This window comes from Marmota marmota, unplaced genomic scaffold (assembly GCF_001458135.2).
Source record: "Marmota marmota marmota unplaced genomic scaffold, marMar, whole genome shotgun sequence".
Taxonomy (NCBI): Eukaryota; Metazoa; Chordata; class Mammalia; order Rodentia; family Sciuridae; genus Marmota; species Marmota marmota.
The window spans coordinates 5458789-5482314 of NW_025999949.1; the positions used below are offsets into that span (position 1 = coordinate 5458789).

The following is a 23526-nucleotide window of genomic DNA, read 5'->3' on the forward strand; positions in this document are numbered from 1 at the left end:
GAGGGGAGGGGAGGAGGGAGGAAGGAAGGAAGAAACCTGTGAGTGGAATTTTATTCTGATAGATGAACTAAAACCTGCTAGAACAACACAATTTCCTAATAAAGAAGATGCCTATAATTTTATGATTGAACATTTTCCAGATCATTTTCATAACTGGAAATGCTTAGTATCAAGCTAAGACTCCAAGGCATAGTCATAAAAGAAAATATTATTTCTAGCTGGACATAATGGTACATAGCTACAATCCCAGCTACTCCAGAGGATGAGATGACAGGATCACTCTAGGGCACAGTTTGAGACTAGCCTAGGCAACAATGAGACCCCAATCACCAAGAAAATAAAAAGAAGAGGAAAATTTTCCATTTTATTAAGCTCTTTTCCCATTTTCTGACCCCTCCTTTCCCCAGCCCCCCAAAATCACCTGAATTTTAAACAGTGTATGGAAGTTATTTAAATATTATATAAAACATCTCTTTATTCAAGTTGATCTGTATATTATCATTTTGGTTTCTGTAAGGTTAACTTTCTTCAAATCCATCTAGTTCTACTTGTAATGAGTGTTGTTTAGTGTCTTTGTATTCTGATTATACACATCATTTTAGGTAGACTTCTCAACATTTTAGAAAAGGAAAGAAATCTTTAAAATATATATACTTAAAGTAGAAAACAATATGCAACTATTTTAAAAATAAATGACTTTAGTTCTAAATTTATTTTCCTAGTGTCTTATTAAAAGTGAGGCAAATTACAGTTGGCAGTTTTTTTAATGAAAAGGAAAAGACATTAATACTAACAACTCATACAATCAATAAATTCACTTCATTTTTTTTTGTTTCTCAGTGTTTTCCTCTGTATTATGAGAAAAGTTGGATGAAATCCCCTCAGAGGTTTTCTTTAGATTTAAAATATTGATTTTTTTAATTGACAATGATGAGTGTATAACTCAAAGTATGCTTCAGCACCAAATTATGTTCCTGGGCCTTTCTCTTAAACAAGCATGATTATCTGAGTTGTCTTTTGAATATCTGAACATATTTTGTAATCTCAGTGGAAGACGTATGAACACTAAAACCTTGTTTAAGGAACAGATAGTAGTATTTTAGGGTGGAAATATACAACAAATTTGGATACATATAAGAAAAAGAGTGGAAAAGTTAGCTGTGATCAAATTTTAAAGGACTTCGAAACTCTCATTTAATTTATAAAATATTGTTTTATACTACACTATTTTTATGTTCTTCTACATTATTTTAATGTCTTCTATTTTAATATCTATATTATTTTAATTTCTATATTTATATTATATATTACTTTTCTATATTTTTATAACTCATAGAATTATAGATTTATAGTATTTGAACAAATTTGTGCTTTTAAAAGATTTCTCTAATGGTATATTTAAGATGTATTTGAAAGGAGATTAAAGAAATTCCTTTAGAGACTATTCTATAATCCAAGCAAGAGGTAATTATTTATCTTTGCTCCTGATTTGACTGTTGACTTCATCCCAGATGGCCTTTGTGTAGACACAACTAATGTCTTCTTACAAAGGGTAAAAATAGTGGACCTCTTTCTAATTTTCAACAGAAAGTAATTATTTATGCCCTATGCCTTAATTTGACTAAGGTCATGGCAATTCTGGGGCCCTTTTGTTTTTTCAATACCATATAGCTATTCAGGATGTTATTTAGACTTAATTTTCTTGTATACACGTACCTTAAATTATGCGATTACCTTCTATTATACTAATATTTGACTGGGAACCCCAACTTTACACTCACAACCTATAAATTTTGTATTTCTGCCTGCTTCCAATTCCTAGAGCATTGGTCCTATTGCTCTGTTCTCATATCTTATGTCTATTGCAACTTTTGAGATGCTAGCTTGCTACTTGATACCTGTAGTAATATCTATACCTTGTTTCCAATAAGTATACTAATGTTCTTTAACAAATTATGAAAGTTACATAGTAAGCCATGTAATATTAGATGGTTACAAAAGACCAAGTGTCATGAATTTTTGTGGTTAGGGAGCATTTATTTATGAGTTTTCTTAATTCTATCTAGATCTTACAGGTTTCTTATCTGAATTCTTGGGTGGAGAATTATTTAATCATAATAATGATATTAGTGTTTTAATAATGCCTAGGCACTTAAGTTTGAACTATCAGTAGGAATTTTGTTCCACCCTTTCTTGAATTTGGTATAAATGAAATTATTTACTATTAAGGGCTTGTTCCCAGACAGAACAGAAGGAGATGTTCCTTTTACTATCAAAATGAGATATCACTATTTATATATGTAAGGTTCTAAAAAGAACAAACTTAGAAAGCACTCTGGATTGAGGCAGAAATTTCAGACAATATAAGTTTGAAATATTACTCAATAATAAAGAGCATAAAATCTAATACTAACTAGAGCTGTTGAAAAGAAAAAATGTTATTTACTGTAAATGATCACATCTAAATCAATAAATGGCTGTGTTAAAGTTGTATGTATGTGTTAAAGTTGTATGTATGTGCCAAATTTTAAAAAATTACTCTTACCAGATATGGGAAAGAAAAAATTATATATAAAATTTGAAAATTATAAATCATAGTAATAATTATTTTCTTAGTACCAAATATAAACATAATTATAAATGTCAATGTGGGTTAATAGTTTCAAAAATGAAGACATGAATTTCCCAAGTCAAGTTTAATGGTATCCTGTCCTAAGAAAATAAGCCAATCTGACATCAAAGCACAATGCCCTATATTTTTTAGTGAGACATGAAATTAAAAATCTTTATAGAGTTTTAATAGTATTTCAAGTTTTTTAAGTTAAGGTAAAATAGTTGAAATTATAGCTCAATGATGGTGAAAATTTAGTATCATGATTCAGAGCTTCTTTAGTTTCATAAAGAACTATGTCTAATTATTGTCATGACAAGTATTTATTATGTCTTAAGACCTATGATTACATTTAAAATCCACATTAGGCCTGTGAAAAATATATTATCTACTCCATAGATCTAGACTCAAAGAAGTTGAGAGACTTGCCCAAAATTATATAGCTACTTCTAGGTGTAATAACAGTTACACATCCATATGATATGGTCATTATGATATGTTACTTTTATCATCAATATTCAATGATTACATTATGATTTTCATCAATATTGTTGGTTAAGAAATGTGTCTCATATTTTTTCTTTTTCTGCTCATGCATAATGAGTATGTATAATAGTGGAACTCATTGTTATGAGGAATATATCTCTAGATCATGAGATCAGATAATATTTTTTCTGACACAAATCAAGAAGACTGATATATAAGTCAGATTTGCATTCTACTATTCATAAAAAAATGGCAAATTATCTGAAAGAATAAGCTATTTTCCTTATTTAAATAAGACTTTCAAATAGTAACCCAGAGCTCATACCACTTCTGAAAATGCAAAGCACTCTGTCTGCTGTTCTGTTGTTAGAGTGCATCCCCATTTCAGTGCAATGGCTACTACACCTGTTGGCTCATATTTAAATTCCAGTCAGAAAGAAAAAAGAATAAAAGGCAAATGGCCATACTAGCTGAGTCAGACCACTGTAATCAGAAAATTACAGCTCTCCTCAGGGCCCAACCCCTATATTCCTGCACAGATTTCAGAGGCCAGACATGTTCTAATGATTACCCTGGCTACAAGGAATCCTGGAAAATGAAGTTTTTTTGTTTTGCTGTTGTTGGTAGACTAACAAAATAAATCTGGATTCTTTTAGTAAGGAATGAAAGGGGAGAAAGTATATTCATTAGCATATAAACATTCATTAGTAACCACCACAAATACCTAGGCTTTAAGTAGTCTGTTTTCCACCCGAAAGTCTGAAGTCCTATTCATAATCCCAAATGTTGAGATGATATTTGTTCCCATTAAATGAATAAGCAATATTGATTGACTGACTAAAATGGAGGACATTGAAGAAGGAGAAATCAAAGATAGTTCACAAATTATCTTTTAAATATCCAGTTAGATTTAAGCTTAATAAATAATACAGGGAATATAAGAAATACAAGAATTGTTTTGGAGTGAAAGAGAATAGATTTGCTCTGGATCATGTTGAACTTGATGTACCTGTGGGAGATATTCTGTTAGCATCTGTAAATATAATGAGTATACATAATAGTGGAATAATGGAATATAGGCTTGAAGCTTGGGAGAGAGGAAAAGGCAAAAGATAGTATTTATTAGTCATTATATGGTTAAAATGGAAAAAGAATGGATTAGATAATCCTACAGCAGTATATATAATGAAAAGAAAAGAGGGTTAAAATGGAAAGTGAAATTTAAAATAAGATGAGGGAAAGTGAAGCCAGTAAATGAGATTAAGAAGGAATAGTGGGGAGGTAGCAAAGAAATTATCAGTAACATTTATCTCAGAAGCATTTCAAGAAGAGAGAGGAAAAAGAAAACTAAAGACACCTCTGACTGGTGAAATAGGAGATTATTGTTTTGTTTTTAGAAAATTTTCAGTAATATTCACTGATTTTGATTACAATTGTAAATTTATTTGTTAAAGGCAAAAGCATGAGCTCTATAGCTCCCTGAGATCTCTAAACCTGGGATTTCAACTGGTCTTTCTGCCTCTGGGTTTTGAAAAATCAGTGGGAGTAATGTTCCTCAAGGATGAGCAAATTACTAATAGACAGGAGTTCCCACAAAACCAATCCTTTGGGAAAGTCATATAACGACTGACAATAATTCTTCCTCTACAAATTCTCCAGGATATTTTAATTACCTCCATTAATTTCCTTCAGACCAGGAGAAATGGTTTTTTAGTAAATCTAGACCTATGTGCTAGTGGCTACCTTTTTTTTTTAATAATAGTTTTTACCTTAAGCTGTTATCTTAGCTCTTTCATGTTTCAGAGGTTTCCTGATATAAGTAAGTTACAGATATGGTATATCCTTGTTCCTTCCTTAGTCCTAGGAGTCTTGGTCTTGCAAACATTTTCTCTGTTTCTAAATTTCACACACAGTGACCATTGGGTAACTTGAAATCAATGATGATGGGAGGTCTTATACCACAGAAATCAGCAAAATCTGTATTCCCAGAAAGTTCATTGTAATACTTATCAGAACACCACTATCTACACACAACAGAGAATGAAATTATTAAAGTGAGTAAACTCTATGTAGCTATAACAGTATCTTGTATTCTGACTTGATAATTTGTACTAAAAATAATAGTCCATTCTATTGCCCAGATAAAAGTCATCCATTCCATTCATTTTACTCATTAAATAAGCATTGGGTTACTTCTGTGTCCAAGACATTGATTTAGATAATAAGAATTTAAAAATGAATAAAAGTTATTATCCTTGGGAGCTTATCATCTACTAGAATGGGTAGGGAAGTAGGGATGAATAGATGGATTGATGGATGTATGATAGATAATTGATAACAGCAATAAGAGTTACACATGCTACTACATGATAAAACTAATAAACGCATGGTTAACTAGTTTCAAAACACTCAAAGCAGTGATTAATTTTCCTTGAATGAATTAAGGAAGACTTCATGAGGAGATACCATCCAAGGGTCGTGGTGGGTAACTAGATTTACCTCATAGAGGAGGTTCTGAGTATAGGTCATCCCAGCTCATATCCCCTATGTCTGACTCCAGCTACCATAGAGGTCACCTCACAAGGTTTGGAAGATTAATTAAAACAACCTACATATATATTTAAAACATCCCCTTTCATGGGAGATTTTATATATATATATAAATTGTAGCTAGTTTTTTACCATACTGACCGAAGATGCCGTGATGACTGAAGACCATCAAAAGAGAAAATTTAGTGCCTCCATCTGCAATGAAAAATTTAGAACCTTGACTCCTTTCCAGACTCAGCTGTAATATTAGGACTCATTACTCCTGAAACCTTCCCTTTCAACTCTGCTCACCAGGAATCTTTCAAGTCGGGATTTCATTTGCAGAATATTGTTTACAAAGCTAAATCTAAGTCCTCTCTGCCTTCTTTCTCCAAAGTAGAGACTAATATCACACAATAATAGCCTCTTTAGGAGTCATATCTAAACAAAATTATATCTGCAAAATAATTTCTGTATAACATTCAAGTTAAACACTGTAACAGCCTTGGGTAGGACAGAGAAAAAGTCATCTGAAAGTAGCTCATCAAAGGGAGAATATCTGTGATTGCTGCATTATCAATAGGCAACACTATCTTTGAATTTTATGGTGCAAAGACACATGGTATAAATGAGAGAATCTTCTTGCTCACAGGATTATTTAGTTGATTGCAGTGTAGAAGTCCCTCTCCCTCTGTTCTCTCCTTTATACCCCAGAGTGATACCAAGATTCTTGCTCAAAACTTCAGCCTTCCTTTACTCTCTTACAAAGAATATGCTTTAACTTAGTTTTTGCCATCTTTCAATTAACTCATTGTTTTTCCTCTCCCTGAATATGATTTGAAGATTCCTCCAAGTATTTTTGATAATGTAAAATTTACTTGCATTCAAAATTGGACTTTTTTTAGTGCGTGGTATTTTGCAATGATCAATTCCTTACACTGATGTTTTATGTAATATTTTATGGTGAAAATTTTTAAATTGAAGAAAATCAGTGTCTGAATAAATGTTCATAATCTTATCCCCATCATTTGTCTGATTAATTCACATACAAAAGTCAAACAACCTGAATTGATAAGATGCTGTAGGAAAATTAAACTAGGAAATTGCCTAACCTAAGAACTTCAAATGAGAATATTGGAGGAAATGATATATTTATTTCAGAAATCCAATTTTTTTCAAATATATCATCCTAAAATTTTAATAATAACCTTATTTTCATTGCAGAGACACTGTTACTATCCACTAATTTTAGATACATAAGAACATTCACTTCCAAGCCACAAGAACATTCACTTTTCCAAGCCACTTAGGAACTCCTTAGAGTCTGCAACATCCTGAAGAATAGCCATTTCCTGTAAAATTTTCTAGTTCATGACCTGCTTAATAGTAATGTACAAAACATCAAAATGTTGTCGGGAAAGATTCTTCAATAATGTCCAAGATATTAATGATCTCCAGTTGGAACAGTTTTCAACTGAGATTATGAATCTTCTTTGTTTTTCTTCCACTAAAGAGAAAAATGACCATATCACTCATTGTTCATCTGAAACCTGAGTAATAGTACAGCTAATTTTTTAAAGCATTTAAGGTATAGTGCCAAGATAACATCAACCAATTCCTAAATAAATAACTTTATTTATTCACATTCATACCTGATTACCTTGGTATAATAATAATTTACCTCCTTGTATCTATAGTTATAGTATATAACTTTTGTTTGTCATATTATGGTAAATGCAGAAACACATTAAACCATTTCAAATGTAAACTCTAGCATTAGGTCATTTTATTAGGCTTTTAGTGGGAGGTTTAAGTTGCATATGTTGAGCTATAAAAATATGTTCAAGATAGATGGCTTGATAATTTTATTTACACAAGTTTTTATCCATACAAGTTCTTTCTCACATTACAAATTTCTTATTCTGTTTATCACATATCTTTTTTTTTTTTTTAGTGGCAGCCTGTATTATATTCCAGTGACAAACACTCTTTGTTACTTACAAGTAAACCAAGGTGTGCATTTGGTGCAAACCTTGAGTAGATAGCAGAATATCATCAAACTAGAGCTTTTAGCTAATTTCTGTTCCTTCTTCATATGAACTGTTCCATTCAATGCCTCTTAATTTAATGACCTTGTGCTTTATGAACTGGAACTAAACATCTGTTATTTGCTAAGCAGACTATTGGGTATTTTGAATATATATATATATATTTAAAGAATCTTAAGGCAGAAGATATCCTTATAGTACTACTAAGAAGACCAAGCCTCTAAGATTAGATTAAGTTAAATTAAATTAAATATTCGACTTTTAGGTGATAAGAGAGATACAAAGATGAAGATATTGTCCTGGCCTTCAGAAGCATGTATTCTAATAGAGGGTTTGAAAAATTAAACATGAAATCTATTCACATGCATGTGCACACATACACACACACACACCTATAACAAGAGGTAGTTATCTGATGGATTATATAAAAGGCATGAAACTAGCATGAGGAATTTTATCTTTCCTTAAATTTTGAATATCTAAAATTTTTGCTCAATAAGCTGGATTATCTGAGAGTTCTCCACCAAAGAAATATGTAATGCAAACCCTGCTTGTGTTATTTTAGAAACTAAACAAATTCTTAAGCATTAAACTAGCCTGTATGTTGCTATGAATCATAATACCAGTACCAAAAGTTATGATAGACCTAAAAAGATAAAAGCAAAGTCAGAACTTAACTACTGAAATTAAAGAGGCAAGTAAGCAATTAGGATTCAGAAATTAAGACAAACCAGAAAAATCAAATGAGAACCAATCAGAGGAGCATTGGATACACAAGCACTAGATGGCTTTGGATATCTGGACAATGTGGAGACAAACATTAAAAGTGAGGTATGTTTTATGTCAGTCAAGAAGTATTATATATGTTTCCTGATAAAAAGCTATTCCTCATGCTATAGTTGGGATTCCCTATAAAGTGATGGAATATAGAGTAACCTGGCTGAAATGAGGAAGGATATACTAGGATTTAGTAGCAAAGTTGGATTTAATATTTTAAATTTCTTTCTAAGCATATTTCTGAAACAAATCTCTTGGGCATATTTAGAAATGGTGGTATTTTTATTGTAGTTTTAAGACAGATTTAAAATACTGTATTTGTTTTGGGGTGCTTTATCTAGTATTTCTTTAGCTGAAGATATCCCTGGAATTGATATATGTCAGTATTCAGCTACTATTAATCATCATCATCATCATTGTCAACATTTGTCATTTTTAAATACTTATTATGTGTCAGAGATTATGCTATGTGCATGAATTATTATGTTTAATCCTTGCAGAAAGCTTAAGAGAAGGGTACTGTTGTTATGTCCATATCTTAACAAATGAAAAAGTGACTCATAGAAGCAATTGAACCAAGAAAATAAGCATAATAATTTTTCTTGCCTAGGGTTTAGACCAGTGATTCAGTCTCACTAAGAGCATTGGCTCTTATTGACTACATTATTTCCCTACTGCTTCCTAGAGTTAGAACGTTTTTCAATGATTTTAGAAAAAATAATATTCCCAGGAATAAAAGTTCATTGAGAAATACCCAAACTGTGTTTCTGTCCAATTATAAAGTATTTTCAGAGAAAATTTATTTTTATTATAAATAGATATTTTATTATAGATAATGAACTATCAGTATCTACTGAACAGTTTAGTAACTTTGAAAATTTTCTTAAAACTTTTATTTGTCAACTTGAGATCAAATTTACTTATACCAAATTTGTGAAAAATATATTAATATACAATTTATTACATGTTTATTGTGCTACATGAAGGCTAAACTAAATTTTATGGGTATTTTTAAATGACTATTTGAAAAAGAATATCATGAACTAAATTTTGTACAAATAAGTTTACTGTAGGTAAATAATTTTTTTAAAATAAACACTATCATTCTGTTTAAACAGATATTTCCTGAGAAAAGGCAACATTTTTAAGGCAACAATTTTTTAAAATAGTTTAATTGTATTCTTATTGATAATTGCGTTTATCTAACAAAGTAGAAAGATAAATTAGTTTATGAATGGCCAGTTATCATCTAATTAAAATATATATGTTTCTAGATTAATGGATTTGACTACTAAAATATTATGGAGCCTTAGGAATAATCCCTTCATTTTACATTTTAAGAAAAGGATCTTAACAGATTCTTTTAACTAAGGATCTTAAGAGATCCTTATTAACTAAAAGTAAGTAAGTAATTAGTGGGAGGTTTTGAGGAAAAAAACATACCATTTTAATCTATTCTAATGTTTAAATTATGGATTGTTACCATTCTGTTTATCTTGGCAAAAATGTTTACATCTATCTAATACTTGTAGTGAACTATTATTATTGGATGATTGTTTACTGGGTAAAAATTTTTCAAATCACAGCAAGTGGTTTATATAAGTTAATCATCTTTTCAGACTTTGTGAAATTTACCAGTATCTATGACTAGAAAATTCTACAAAAGCTGACTAGACAAGGATGTTTCAGTGTTATATTTGAAATACATACAAAGAAAAATCTATTAGCGGATACTTTTACTCAGTAATAGCTATATTTGGTATTCATTCAGAGAGAGAATTCAGTAACACCACCAGGTAGTAATGATGCAGAAGTAACACTGATTTCATTTATTTACATTATTCCAGATATCACACATGTATTTATTCTAATTTTCAAAACAACCATGCAAGGAAGACATTATTATTCTTATTATTTTATAATAAGGCTTTTAAAGGTTAAATAATTTGCTCAAATTTACCCAGCTAGTAAGAGTTTTTCTTAATCCAGGTTATCTAAGCTCCAAGGTTTATCCTTTTAAAATCCTAACTTGAGGACTTCTGCAAATGCTCTTTTGATGTCAATAATAAAACAAGGTTTTGTTCATTAGTTTTTACATTAATTGTATTTTATGAGAATAGATAATTAACATAAAACTTTCATGTTGGTTTTCAATTTGCCAGCATATTTGAACACCTGAGAACACCCTTGCACCCTAACTGTGCCGGTTAACTCTCTGATTATTTTAATTCCAGGAAGTTTGAATTTTGTAAATAATAATGACTTTTTCTAATATTTCTAGGATTCATCAAAATTCCATCAACTTTCTCAGGAATTAAACTTTCTCTTTTCTCTTGGCTTTTCTAAAACACTTAGTGGTTTAATAATTAGATTTTATGTTATTTCTAGGTTTTCAGTGAAGCAAAATGGATTAAAGAGAAAAATTGATGCCTACTAGAATTGGTTTTTATGAGTTACAACAACTTTTCATATTTTTTTCAAATTTTTATTCAGAAATTGAAAAGTTGTACCTCGTAATATTAAGCTAAATGTTTATTTCCCAGATATTACCTAAATGTTCTTCCCTGAGGCCTTTGCTGTTTTGAAGCTATTTCAATGGCCTTCATTGGGGTGTGGTGAAAATGCTCTAATTACTGGCTAAAAACAAGGGTTTCATGTAAATTGAATTTTTCTTTTAGGATAATTACCATTCACTTTGGTTTTATATGCAACTGAGTGGGATATTGCAGTATCCTCTGAGGACAATTAAAGTGCTGAAATAGGAGAAAGGTAATAATTGCTTTGTGTGGTAATACTGACAACTTCTGCATATTTGTCAATCTGTGTTAACAGTATCGATCAGGATGGGATCCTCATAGAGGGGCAGATAATATTTCCACTAAATCTTCGGACAGTGATGTAAGTGATATATCTGCGGTTTCAAGGACTAGTAGTGCTTCTCGTTTCAGCAGCACAAGCTACATGTCTGTCCAATCAGAACGACCAAGAGGAAACAAGAAAATCAGGTGAGTGAAGGGACATTAGCAGTGAACTCTTCTAAAATGTTTAGGTCTTTATTTTTCTTGAGATAAGCATAGAATCTTTTATTTCTAAAATGTTAATATTCATCAATACAGCAATAGATACTTCTGTATAGATTACTTTCTATTTTAGTTTGGTACATATTTCAGGCATCTTTTACAGAAACAAATTTATGGAACTGATAACAATTTTTACATTCTAGATATTAGTTCATTTTTATGGAATATATTCATTATTTTATGTTTTCAATTTAAAAACTAAATGGTTATTATACCATGATTAAAACTAAAGCAATGGCTGAAGTGAAGAAATGTATTTTTTAATGTCCCAAAGAATATGATAAATAACATTTTGGAGGCTTTTTACCCCTAGCTGAATACATTTCAGTGATTCAGAAAACAAGAATATTAATCTGTTAGAAGGTTGTCTACACATTTCCCTGAAATGTTTATAAATACATGGAAAAATTTCTTGTCTACTCCAGAAAATTTATAAATGTAGTATATAAGTTATTATAATTTGATTTTTTCACTTGTCCTGTAGATTTTATGCATAATTGAGCTAAATTATCTTTTTAAACTCTGTAATGGAGAGATCATAGCCTTTATCTATTCCCATGTAACTTTGTGAAAGGAAAGTATGATTTAAAGACAATTATGATTAAGCATTGCTTACTCAGTGCTTTTCCAGTATATGACAACGTTTAGTAAAGATATAATTTATATTTATGTTTTTATAGTTTTCATTGCCTTTTAGTTTAATTTTGTGCGTGTTTTTTCTTGACCTTCTTTTCTTTTTTCTTTTCTTGTGTTTATTTGCATGCCTTCCATTTGTGTTGCTTTCGAAAGGCCAAAGGGAATAGAAGAGGGAGGGAAAGAAGGGGATAAGCAAGAAGAGATAGCTCATGAGGAGGAAGTGGTAAAGGAAGAAAGAATTAATGAGAATGGGAAAGGGAAAGAGATTACAAAAACCTGTAATAAGGAGGAAAACAGAGAATCAGGAGACGAGGAAAAAACACAAGATATACCTGAGCAAGGGAGAGAAAAAGAACAGTGGAATAAAGAGGATTTGCAAAGGAGATTGTCACAAGATGATACCAGGTAAAATATGCTTATTTTTCATAGACATTTCTCATTAGAAATGTAGTGGTTTTTACTATTCATCAAAGTTATTTTACTACTTATATTCACTTTCTTATGTTTCATCTATTTACTTTCTAATACAGTAAAATTATTATGTTGGTAAATTTTTATCTAATAGATTGATATGCTAAATACATTTGAGTTTGTATACTCTAGCTCTGAGCCTTATTTACTTAGTTTTCAATTTCTTTATAACTAGCTGAATCAAATTTAAATTTCTCTTTAGGTCTTTTAGCATGAATTACTGTATATCTTCCCCAGTTATAGAGCCCAAATGAGTGAAACAGAAACTTGTAAACGCTTTACCATTCGAGAAGATTGCTTCAGGGAAAAGAAGGCAAAACCCTTCAAATGAAATTCTGATAGGTTTCGATTCTGAAAGGTCTGAAAAAAAATCATTCTACTTTATAAGGAATATTATGTACTGAAACATCCATCTGGACCCAGTGCCAAAATAACAAATGAAAGCTTTACTTAGCCTCTATTTCCCTCGCCTCTTTTTAGTGCTCTGGTAGGTTCTAGTACAGTCCTGAGGAAGATTACAAAGCAGTGGCAGCATTTTCTCATACTTTGAAAAGAAAGGGTATTTTCCAAAGTTTATTAGAAGACAAGCATGTTGGATTATGCCCTTCTTGGAATTCAACCACTTAGAGAATGTGCTGGAGAGGAAACTTTGAACAGGAAGAAAGGCAGGAAGAAAACACTAGAAGTAAGGCATCACAACAACTACATTGTTATTTTCATAACACAGCTACAGAGTACCTGTGAAGCTGTCTCTATTATTTGTACTGCACACTGTTTGTCAACAAAAATATGCACTAAGACGTCATCCTTCTGCTTGAGCAAATGAGATAATTACTTTTATCTGAAAGTGAAAAGTGCAAATCATGTACAGTTTTAAGGAACAGTGTTTTCTAGCAGTCCATAATTTGATTTTGTGTTATACAAAGTCTGCTTGATAAGCACACCCTTTTTATAAGCCAACATTTTCATTCTTATATCTAAACTTAATATCAATTTGTACTCTTCTCAATGTTAATAGAAAGACAGTTGTGGCAAACATTTACCCATTCGGTATATAATTTAGAGGTTTAGTCAGTACTTCCCTTTTTATCATAGACATATCTATACTCTATGAAAATTTCTGTATTACAGGTATTAAACATAAAACTGAATCTTAAGTAAGGCATACTTTGTGATTCAAGTTTAAACTAGTAATTTTAAGTCTGTCTTTTTATATATTTAATGTTTTAAATTATTTATTTATTCTAATTTGTTATACATGATGGCAGAATGCAATTCATTTCATATTACACCTATGGAGCACAATTTTTCAAGTCACTGTACACAAAGTATTTTCACACCATTCGTGTCTTCATACATGTACTTAGGGTAATGATGTATAACTCATTCCACCATCATTAATATGATTTTTATATTGGCTTATTTTTCGGATTTGTTGGGCATAGAATCATTTCATCACTAATTCACTGAGAAAAACTTTCCAAGATTTCTACATAGATGAGTACACACAAGCTCATTGATGCTTTCCAGGAGCCAAACAAAATTCAACACTGGCACACTTGGCTTGGTGGGCAGAGGTTTAGAGAAGATTATAATATTAAATTTTCAGGTTTTTAATATTATTTTCTTCAGGATAAGAGCATATTGTTTTATAAGGGAAAGGAAAAGATGGTAGTTCCTAGCATGTGATTCATCAAGGCATTATACTTAAGTAACTGTATAATGCTTCCAGAACTATAAACTGTAGGGAACCAGGCTCTAGGGAACATATGTTCCATAAGATGACAGGAAATATAGACTAAAATTGTTTTTAAGAAAATATTGATCTCATTCACTACTACAGCATAGGACCTTGAAAATTTGTTTTCATTTCTTAGGATAAAACTAAAATTCTTTATTCTAAGGAAAATATATCTGAGTGTTCCTAGTAACATTTTGCTTTGGTACTCAAATAGTCACAGGTTGTTTAAACACAAAAAGCAACTTATGTACTTATATAACATTACTGGAAATAATCTGATTCTGTAATATACCATGAATATTTGACTTGGAATCCATGTTTTATAAAGAAAAAAATCTGATCCCAGAGTATTTACAGCACAATAGTATTATAAACACAATTCATTATAATTGATATGTTCTTTACAGTAATTAGATTTCATTTCACGATTATATTGTTTATAGTAAGATGAATCAAGGTCTAAAGTTATATTTGTCATTTAAAATGTTCTAATATATTTTTATGTGTGTTTTCAATTTTATATTTATTTACATTTGCTGATTATGTACCATATGAATATGGTAAATTGAGAGATAAAGAGAAAAGCATTCATTCATCCAATATTTATTTAGAAAATTTCAGGTACTGTATTAATAATTGTAGATACGCATGAAATTGAACATTTAAATTTTTTATCCTAGGATGAAATAGTTTTAGCTATGTGTTTTTGGCTGTTTGAGAACAACCCTGTATCCAAAAAGTATCATTAAAATTCCTGAACAAATTCACAAGAATATTTGATGAAATAATTTGGTACATAAAGAAGTGACCTTAAGTAATCTGAAAGAAAGAAAGAAAACCAAATATTGAAAAGTTTAGTTTTGTCAAGACCAATTATGTCTGTCACTTCATGTTCCAAGTAAACTCTATCCTTTTCTCCAAATTGTATTCTGTGCACATAAGACAAAAGAAAAATTTTAAAGATCAAGAAACTCTCATAAACTTTTAGTTCTCAGGCATGTCTATAGATGTTGTGTGTAGACATGCCTATACATTTCTCTTTTTAAAGAATATACTCTGAGATAGGGAAACTTTTGAAGGAAAAAAATGGCATCTGTTCAAATTTTCATGAATAACTATTTTTTCAAAAGAGACGTAAACCATTTAATTATCTAGGCAAGCAGCATAAATGTTAATTAAATATTCATTCAGAGGCATTGTTGCTAATATACTAGTTCTAGATAAGAATTAAAACTTGGAAATAGATTTAAATGACTATAGATTTGATGTATACAGCATATTTTGCCTATGTTACAGACCTTTAAAGAGAAACAAGTCGCATGAAAATCACCGTGGATTAGGAATCTGAAATACCATATTCTCATGCTGTCATCTGTACCTATTCACTTTATCTTTCTGGGCTTTTTTATCTTGTCAAATGGAAAGGGGATGATTCAGTGATTTGCACTCCTTGCCATAGCTTAGATGAAGAGAGAACACAGTAAACAGGAAAGTAAGCATTATCTATTATTCTGATGATTTCACTTTATTGTCATGAACTGGAGATAATTGGTTTTGTGACTAATCACTGGTATAGTAAACAGCTCAACCTAAGTTTTTATCATTTGGAATGTTTCCAAAATTTATGCAGCTGGTATTTAATATTTTGTATATCAAATTCAATTTTTTGATATCTGGAAATTTGTTTCAGTAACTTATTCCAGAAGGCTTGATGCTTTTCTACTATGTATCACCAATGGCTTATGTTCTTTAGTTTTTTCCAAAATCTATCTCCTAGTTAATACTACTGAAAATCTTGGAAGCCCTAATAACTTCTACTGTTTCTTATGATTATACATGATTCTCAACTAGAAGATTTTAAAAATACTTGAACATCACACCTAAAATTGTGATTCTGAAATTCAGGGTGATGCCCAGAAATTTAAATATTTTAAACAAAAACTCTAGTTTATGATACAGGTAGTGTAAAGTTTTTATCCCTCTTCTCTTTTGGTTTGCTTATGTTTTCTAATGCATTTTAAGATCAGCTTGCCAATTTATGAAAAAAAATGGCAGCTGATATTTTGGTAGAGATTGTGTTCAATTCTATGAATATGAGGATTATTGCCACTTTAAGAATATGAAGATTTCCAATCTAGAAACATGAGATGTTCTGTTTATTTTTTCTTTATATTCTTGCATTAATGGTTTGAAATTTTCAGTCTATACATCTTGACCTTTCTATTAAATTTAATCTAAATATTTCATGTTATTTTTGGTGCTATTATAAATGGAATTTTTCTATTAATTTTATTTTTAGATTATTCATTATTAGTGAATAGAAATTGTTGATTTTTTTATTGACCTTGTATTCTATAACCTTGTCATACTCATTTATTAGCGCTAATGTTATTTTTGTTTGTTCTTAGGATTTTCTATATAGGACATCATGTCATCTGTGATTAAAGATAGTTTTGCTTCCTTCTTTCCAATCTAAATGCCTTTATTTATTTTTTATTGTCTAATTTTCTTTATTTATATTTTATTGCCTTTATTTATTTATTTTTTATTGTCTAATTGAACTGACTAGGACTTCCACTACAATATTTAGTACAAGTGGTTGATTCTAAGTTCTTAAAACAAACAGCCATTTAGAATGACTTTTGCATGAGCTCTAAAAGCATTTTGGAAGATGTTGTCTCCTATGCTAACCACCCATTTTAGAATAGTCTATGTAAAACTTTTTTTAAAAAATCTCTTGAATAGTTGATTTATATGCCTTATTGATAAGAAAATAATAGATTTTTAATCTAGTCTATCAGGAAGTTCAAGTTTAATGTCAAAAATATGCTAAAATGATTCAATTTATTTAACTACATTTTATCACTATATTAAATAAAATAGTTAACAGTTTTAACTTTTTCCTCCTTTCGATTTTAATATATTAAGAATATAATACAACATTGTGTTTTGGTATACTTATCTTGATATACATATACATACCAAAGGGGTTACTTCAGTTAGGCAAGTGAATATACCCTTTATTTCACATAGTTACCTTTCTTTTCCTCCCTCTCTCTCTCTCTCTCTCTCTCTCTCTCTGTAAAAGTGTCTAAAATCTACTTTCTTATTTTCCTCCTTTTTGAGGTTTTGTTTTTCTTTCTTTTTATTACAATTATGAGTTATGTATTTTTCTGTTGAAACTACCTCAAATTGTGTATTCTGCCAAATTTTTTTTTAATTTGTGACCCCATTTCCATTCTTTTAAAACATTTTTCTACTCTGGGCTTTTGTTATTGTACACTCCCTGCATTCTCTATCCATCTCTCTATCTTCTCTGAGTTTTCTATATTCTCCTTCCAGGCTGAGATAGTTCAGGATACATCCTAGGTCCTATTTTCTTCACTCTACATATTTTATCTTGGAAGTGCATTCTGATCCATGGCTATCCATACACACACACACACACACACACACACACACACACACACATACACACCACACACACACACACACACATACACACACGCTTACCAAGTGTATTTTCAGAGAAATAATGCCACGTGTGTGTATGTGTGTATACATATATAAATTTCAAATATTTATTCCAGAACTTCCTAATTATCTGTTAGGTATATTCAGTTGGGTTCTGACCATCTTCTTGTCTCTTCTAAGAAATGCCAAACTCAGTATGTAGAATTAGATTCATAATACCCCTCACCCAGTAAAAGCATGGTGCTGATATTCTTACTCCTGCTCAAATCAGAAACCTGGGCAACACTCTTTACTAATTGTTCTCTAGTCATCACAATTCCTTTCTTCCAATGACATTCTTATTAATTTCAATGCTTAATTAGCTTTGAATTATGTCCATTTCTCCCTGGCAACATTCTACTTCCATAATTTAAGCAATTTTCTTTCATGGAGATTGGATTTGTAGGAAATTGTTATCTTTAAAAATAACCCCTACTCCATACTTATTGTGATAATAGCATAAAAATGAGTAGTTGATTTCTCTGAAGTAGTTCATTTGTGAAAACCTAATAGAAAAAGCTGTCTTCACTGACAAATGGATAAATAAAGTGTGGTATGTTCACACAATGAAATATTATTCAGCTGTAAAATGATTGAAGTACTAATTCATACTACACTGTGATGGAACTTGCAAATGGTATACCAAGTGACACAAGAGGTTGTATATAATTTTATTTATGTGATATGTCCATAATAGGAAAATCCTAGAGACTTCACAAAGTAGATCAATGATTTCTAGGGGTTGACATGAAGGGAGAATGGGAAGTGACTCCTAATGATATAGGGTTCCCTTCAATGGTGATGAAATGTTGTAGAATTAGATCATAGTGATGATTACACAACTTTGTGAATATATAAAACAAAAACGCTGATTCATACACTTTAAAGGGGTGAATTTTATGGTATGTTAAATATTTATTATATTTTTAAATGCCAAAAATAAATTCTCTGCAAAAAGAAATCTGAAAAGTTTATAATCTGTATTGCTTCTGCGGTAAATATTGTGAGTATGCTTAAAATATAAGCAATATTATGTTTAGGGCTTAGTTTGTCCAGCATATTTTCTTCTCTTCTAATACTCTTTAAGGACTCTTTCCCCAAAAATATTTATTCATCTCTTTTTTTTCTTTGTTTTCATTCTTACATGCATTTTTTTCATCTTGTGGGCTAATAGAGCTCAGACCTTATTTTCAAGAGAAGATGGCGATTTTCTTTCCTTTTTCTATGGCACCAAATTTATAAGTTATATAAGTTATTAGTAGAGAGTTGGAAAGTTGGATGTCACTGCCTAATTTAGATCTTTATTTCCTCAAATATGTAATAAGCAAGAGAATGTTAGTGTTGAGGTATTGATAAAATCATATCTTTTGGCACTAAAGTCCCATTTACCTCCCATTTCACTCTAGAATGCTTTTAGAACACAAATTGAAACAACAAAAAATTGATCCTTTTAGCATTATATATGGTGGAAAAACATTCTCAGAAGAAAATTTATCATTTCTTATAGCCTCTAACCATTAAAATTTTTCTCTGTGTTAATAGCATATTTTTTGGAAAAGCTTTGTTAAAAAATCGTTATGAGGCAAACCAAGTACAATAATTTTAACATCTAAAAGCTACAATGATCAAAACAGTATATATTACTTTGTGCATCAATTTTAGAGGTTATCCACTGTAATCTTTTAAAAATCTCCCTGCCATGTGAATCTGAAAGGATTCCTGGCTTAAATCAACCAGCAAGATAATGTGAAGTACAAATATATAAAAATATAAGTTGAAGCTTGTTGAGTGCTTACCAAGTGTATTTTCAGAGAATTAATACCATGAGTTGATGCTTTTAAAAAATGGGTCTTGAGTCAAAGAAGTTTGGGAAGTACCATGCGTACTCTACTTCTCATCAAGATTAAGTGTATGTGAGCACTCTGAGAAGTCCTACAATAAAGTTGTTTAAAACCAGCATTTCCTAAACTTCATAATAAAACTATTTTAGTGTAATACTTTCACAATTTTCTGGGTATGTGCTTAGAACTCAATGACATTTTTAATTTTAGCCTCTGTTCTTTCAGTAAAATATTTTTATTCTTGCTGAGCTTAAGCATAGAATTATGATATAAAATTTAGGATTGCTCAGAAGAGATCCTTGCAACTGGAAAAATCGTACCAGAGGAATTGATATTGTCTCTAAATAAGAAGATAGGTAGGAATAGAAAAAGAATTACAAAATCAAATAGTAATTAATGGATACAACAAAGAAGAAATATATTATCCAAGGAATAAAAGATGAGATTTCTCTCTCACAGACACTCAGAGGAAATCCATAAAAAGAGCTTATTATAATTCAACTATCATGAATATTGAACATTTTTGCTATCTTTTTGTATAGTAAATTTAATCACTGTATTGTTTAGGAAGTCACTCAAACAACTAAGCCATAGTGTAAAAAGATGGAACTGACTACTGACTATTTTCTATGTTTTCTGTACTTCTAACAACGCACTGAATTAGGTCATTAGCTACTGAGATCAAATATCATATCTCAAGAACTCTGTTTATGTCATATATGTGTGTGTACATATGTGCATGTCCACACACTGCTCTATCTAGCACATACTTATTAGTGTCTTTTTCTTAATTTCCTTCCTTACAATTTGCTCCTTCTGCTTCTCTATTTTTCATTTTCAAGATGTTGAGAGGTTAATTTCACATTTTTATTTTATGAGTTCATGATTCCCATATCTAATATTTTAACACATCATTAAACTTCACTATTTCCACTATTTATTGAAATATACCTTCTTCATTAAAAGAATTAATTCTACACCTTATATGTAAGAAAACAGCAAATCCTCTTATGTTTTACATGTAAAGTATTAATCAAGATCTATCAACTTAACGAATGAATATTAAAAGATATTTATAGACTTGCTTAAATAATATATAGATACTCTGTTATGCTATTATACTTGTAAAGTATTCATTTATTTTAATCATTAGTATATAATACTCATATCATTTGTAGATTATGCTACTGTTTAAAACTGATTTTATAAACCATATATATAAATATATGATATACATTTATATCAAATATACATATTTTAATATATACATATATATCATTGGATTTTAACAGTAAACTTGGGAGATTGAAGACAACTTTATTATTTACATTTGAGGTGGTGATTCTCCTTATAAGATTCTCATACCACCAAAATTAAAGAAATTTATAATTAAGTTCAACCTATGCAAGTGGTTATCAAAAATAAAAAGAACCTGTGTTTAAAGCATGCTTTTTTTTTCAGGTGACAGAGACATCTAAGAGACATTGAAATTTTCATTTCACTTTTGCAGAGTCTTCATCCATTCTGGGCACTGCTCTATTCACATCATCTAAAATACTGGCTAGCATAGTGTTGGTTCTCAACAAATACTATAGAAGAATGAATGAATGAATGAATGAATGCTTATATCAGACACTTTATAAAGTGTGTTTTTTCTTTAAAATAGCTGAACTCAGACAATGAATGAGAAAATTATTCTAAAAATCAATATCTTAAATACCAAATATTTAGAGCAAAATAGTGCGTTTATTAATCCTTTAACTACTATGAAATAGTATAATCATATTATCTCTCCTTAATTGCAGCTTTTAATTAAGTATTCACTCTGAAAATCTCACCATAATAGTTAATTGTATATAGAAAGTAACAGACCACTTTTGGAAGGAACTTTAGAAATTATCTGGTACTCTAATGTAGGAATCCTCCTGTATAATTTGTTCTCAAACCAGGTTCATAAACAAATCATTAGGGGAGCTTCCTTGAAACACACATTCTCTGGTCTTGACATGAGAATTCTATTATAATATATCTAAATGTGTAAACAGTAACCCTATATAGTACCACAGATAGTCGATCATCCACTCTTCATGAACAGTTCAGAGTTCTCAATCTTATCAGGTAGTCCATATTCTTGGACATTTGTAATTATTAGACTTTTCCAGATTGAACCAAATCCTACTTGTCTGTAACTTAAAAACAAAACCTAAAAGGTCTACTTTATTAATGTGGAATATTATTATAAATGTATTTATTTTATAATTATTCTTTAATTGAGCATATATCTTATGCATTTCTTTATATTTATGATGTATTTCACAACTTTAAAAATATGAAAAAGAATTGGAAGGGAGAATTGTGTTAAAAAGATTATTTTCTTAGAATTGGACCAAGTTTTATTTTAACCAACTGATTTACATGTATAAAATAACTAATGGGTTTATATATGTACACACATACACATACATATTCATATATAAACATACACATACTTAGACATATATAACATAGTTCTGCTTTTATTGGTATAATTCTTCATGTTTTTATTTCCAATTCTAGACTTCTGATCCCAAACTCTGTGTGTGTGTGTGTGTGTGTGTGTGTGTTTCATTAGAACAGATTACTCCCACTATCAAGTTTTATTTAGGCTGCAACAATATATTTAAGCAATTCAGTCATTTTTTTTCTTAGTCCAAACTTTTCCGCCTTTGCAACACAGTATAAGATGAAGTAATATAATAGTAGCTTAAGACAGATAAAACTAACCACAAATAAATCATGAGGATATTTTCTGTAATATAGCTCAAATTATTAAATTGAATCAATCTAGATTATTAGAGACCTGAATTTGACTCTGGAAATAAATTATCATGATAATTAGAATTCCTAGTTTGTTTCAAATTTATTTGTATTAGAAATTAACTTTCATGGTCTCCAGGTATATTTAAAGTATTCTTACTGTTATGTTTAAATTTTTATTTACCTTTAAGACAAAACAACATCTAGGCAAATTCTCATTACTTTCAATGTATTTGTATGTTAAGGGTTCTTCATGTTTAATTTACATTATTTTTTCATTTGGGATTTTTATACAATTACATTATTCATTTTATGTTGAAAATTTGCTTTATCTCTTTCATACAATTTTAAGATAGTCTAAGTTTGTAATGATTATAGGAAGAAATGAAAAAGAAGATGAAAGATGAAGGACAATTTACTTTACAATGTAGTTTATAATAAGAAATATATAAATCGTGCTATGAAACATTTGATTAGTTCTTTCATTGTATTAAATAGTCAACCATTAACAGTATTTAACCCCTTTGAAATTTGTTCATTCATATTAATAAGTATTAATAGCTAATATTTCTATTAGCATAAGTAAAACTCTAGAAACCAAATTATTCTTTTGAAAAATATGGCAACTCCTTTTTCTTTACTGATGGATTAGCTAACCATAGTTTAATGATAAGAATAATTGCATCAAAGAATGACATTAAAATCTCAATCTGCCTACAATGCTTGTTTTGTTCAAGGTTTTTCTTTTTTTGAGGGGGATACCAGGGATTAAACTCAGGGGCCCTTCATCAGTGAGCCACCACCCCTATTTGTGTGTGTGTGTGTGTGTGTGTGTATTTTATTGAGAGACAGGGATCTCATTAAATTTCTTAGTGCTTTACTTTTGCTGAGGCTGGCTTTGAACTCGGGATCCTAACTACCTCAATCTCGCGAGCCACTGGGATTATAGGTATGCGCCACCATGCCTGATTAAATTTTCTCTTTTTGATCATTTAAA

General features: G+C 30.1%; 1 protein-coding gene across 49 annotated transcripts in view; it reads left to right on the forward strand.

The window, feature by feature from the left end:
- Rims2 (regulating synaptic membrane exocytosis 2) overlaps positions 1-23526 on the forward strand; it is a 546345-nt gene that overhangs the window by 425427 nt on the left and 97392 nt on the right. For 25 of the 49 annotated variants that reach the window (XM_048801953.1, XM_048801957.1, XM_048801965.1 and 22 more), the window contains 2 exons: positions 11284-11456; positions 12321-12572. The exons of 11 other annotated variants lie outside the window; for them this stretch is intronic. In XM_048801953.1, the coding sequence (XP_048657910.1) occupies positions 11284-11456; positions 12321-12572 (425 nt within the window). Of the gene's footprint in view, positions 1-11283; positions 11457-12320; positions 12573-14955; positions 15872-23526 lie in introns of those variants that run through there. 13 more of the 49 variants (XM_048801978.1, XM_048801979.1, XM_048801983.1 and 10 more) reach the window with 2 other exon arrangements.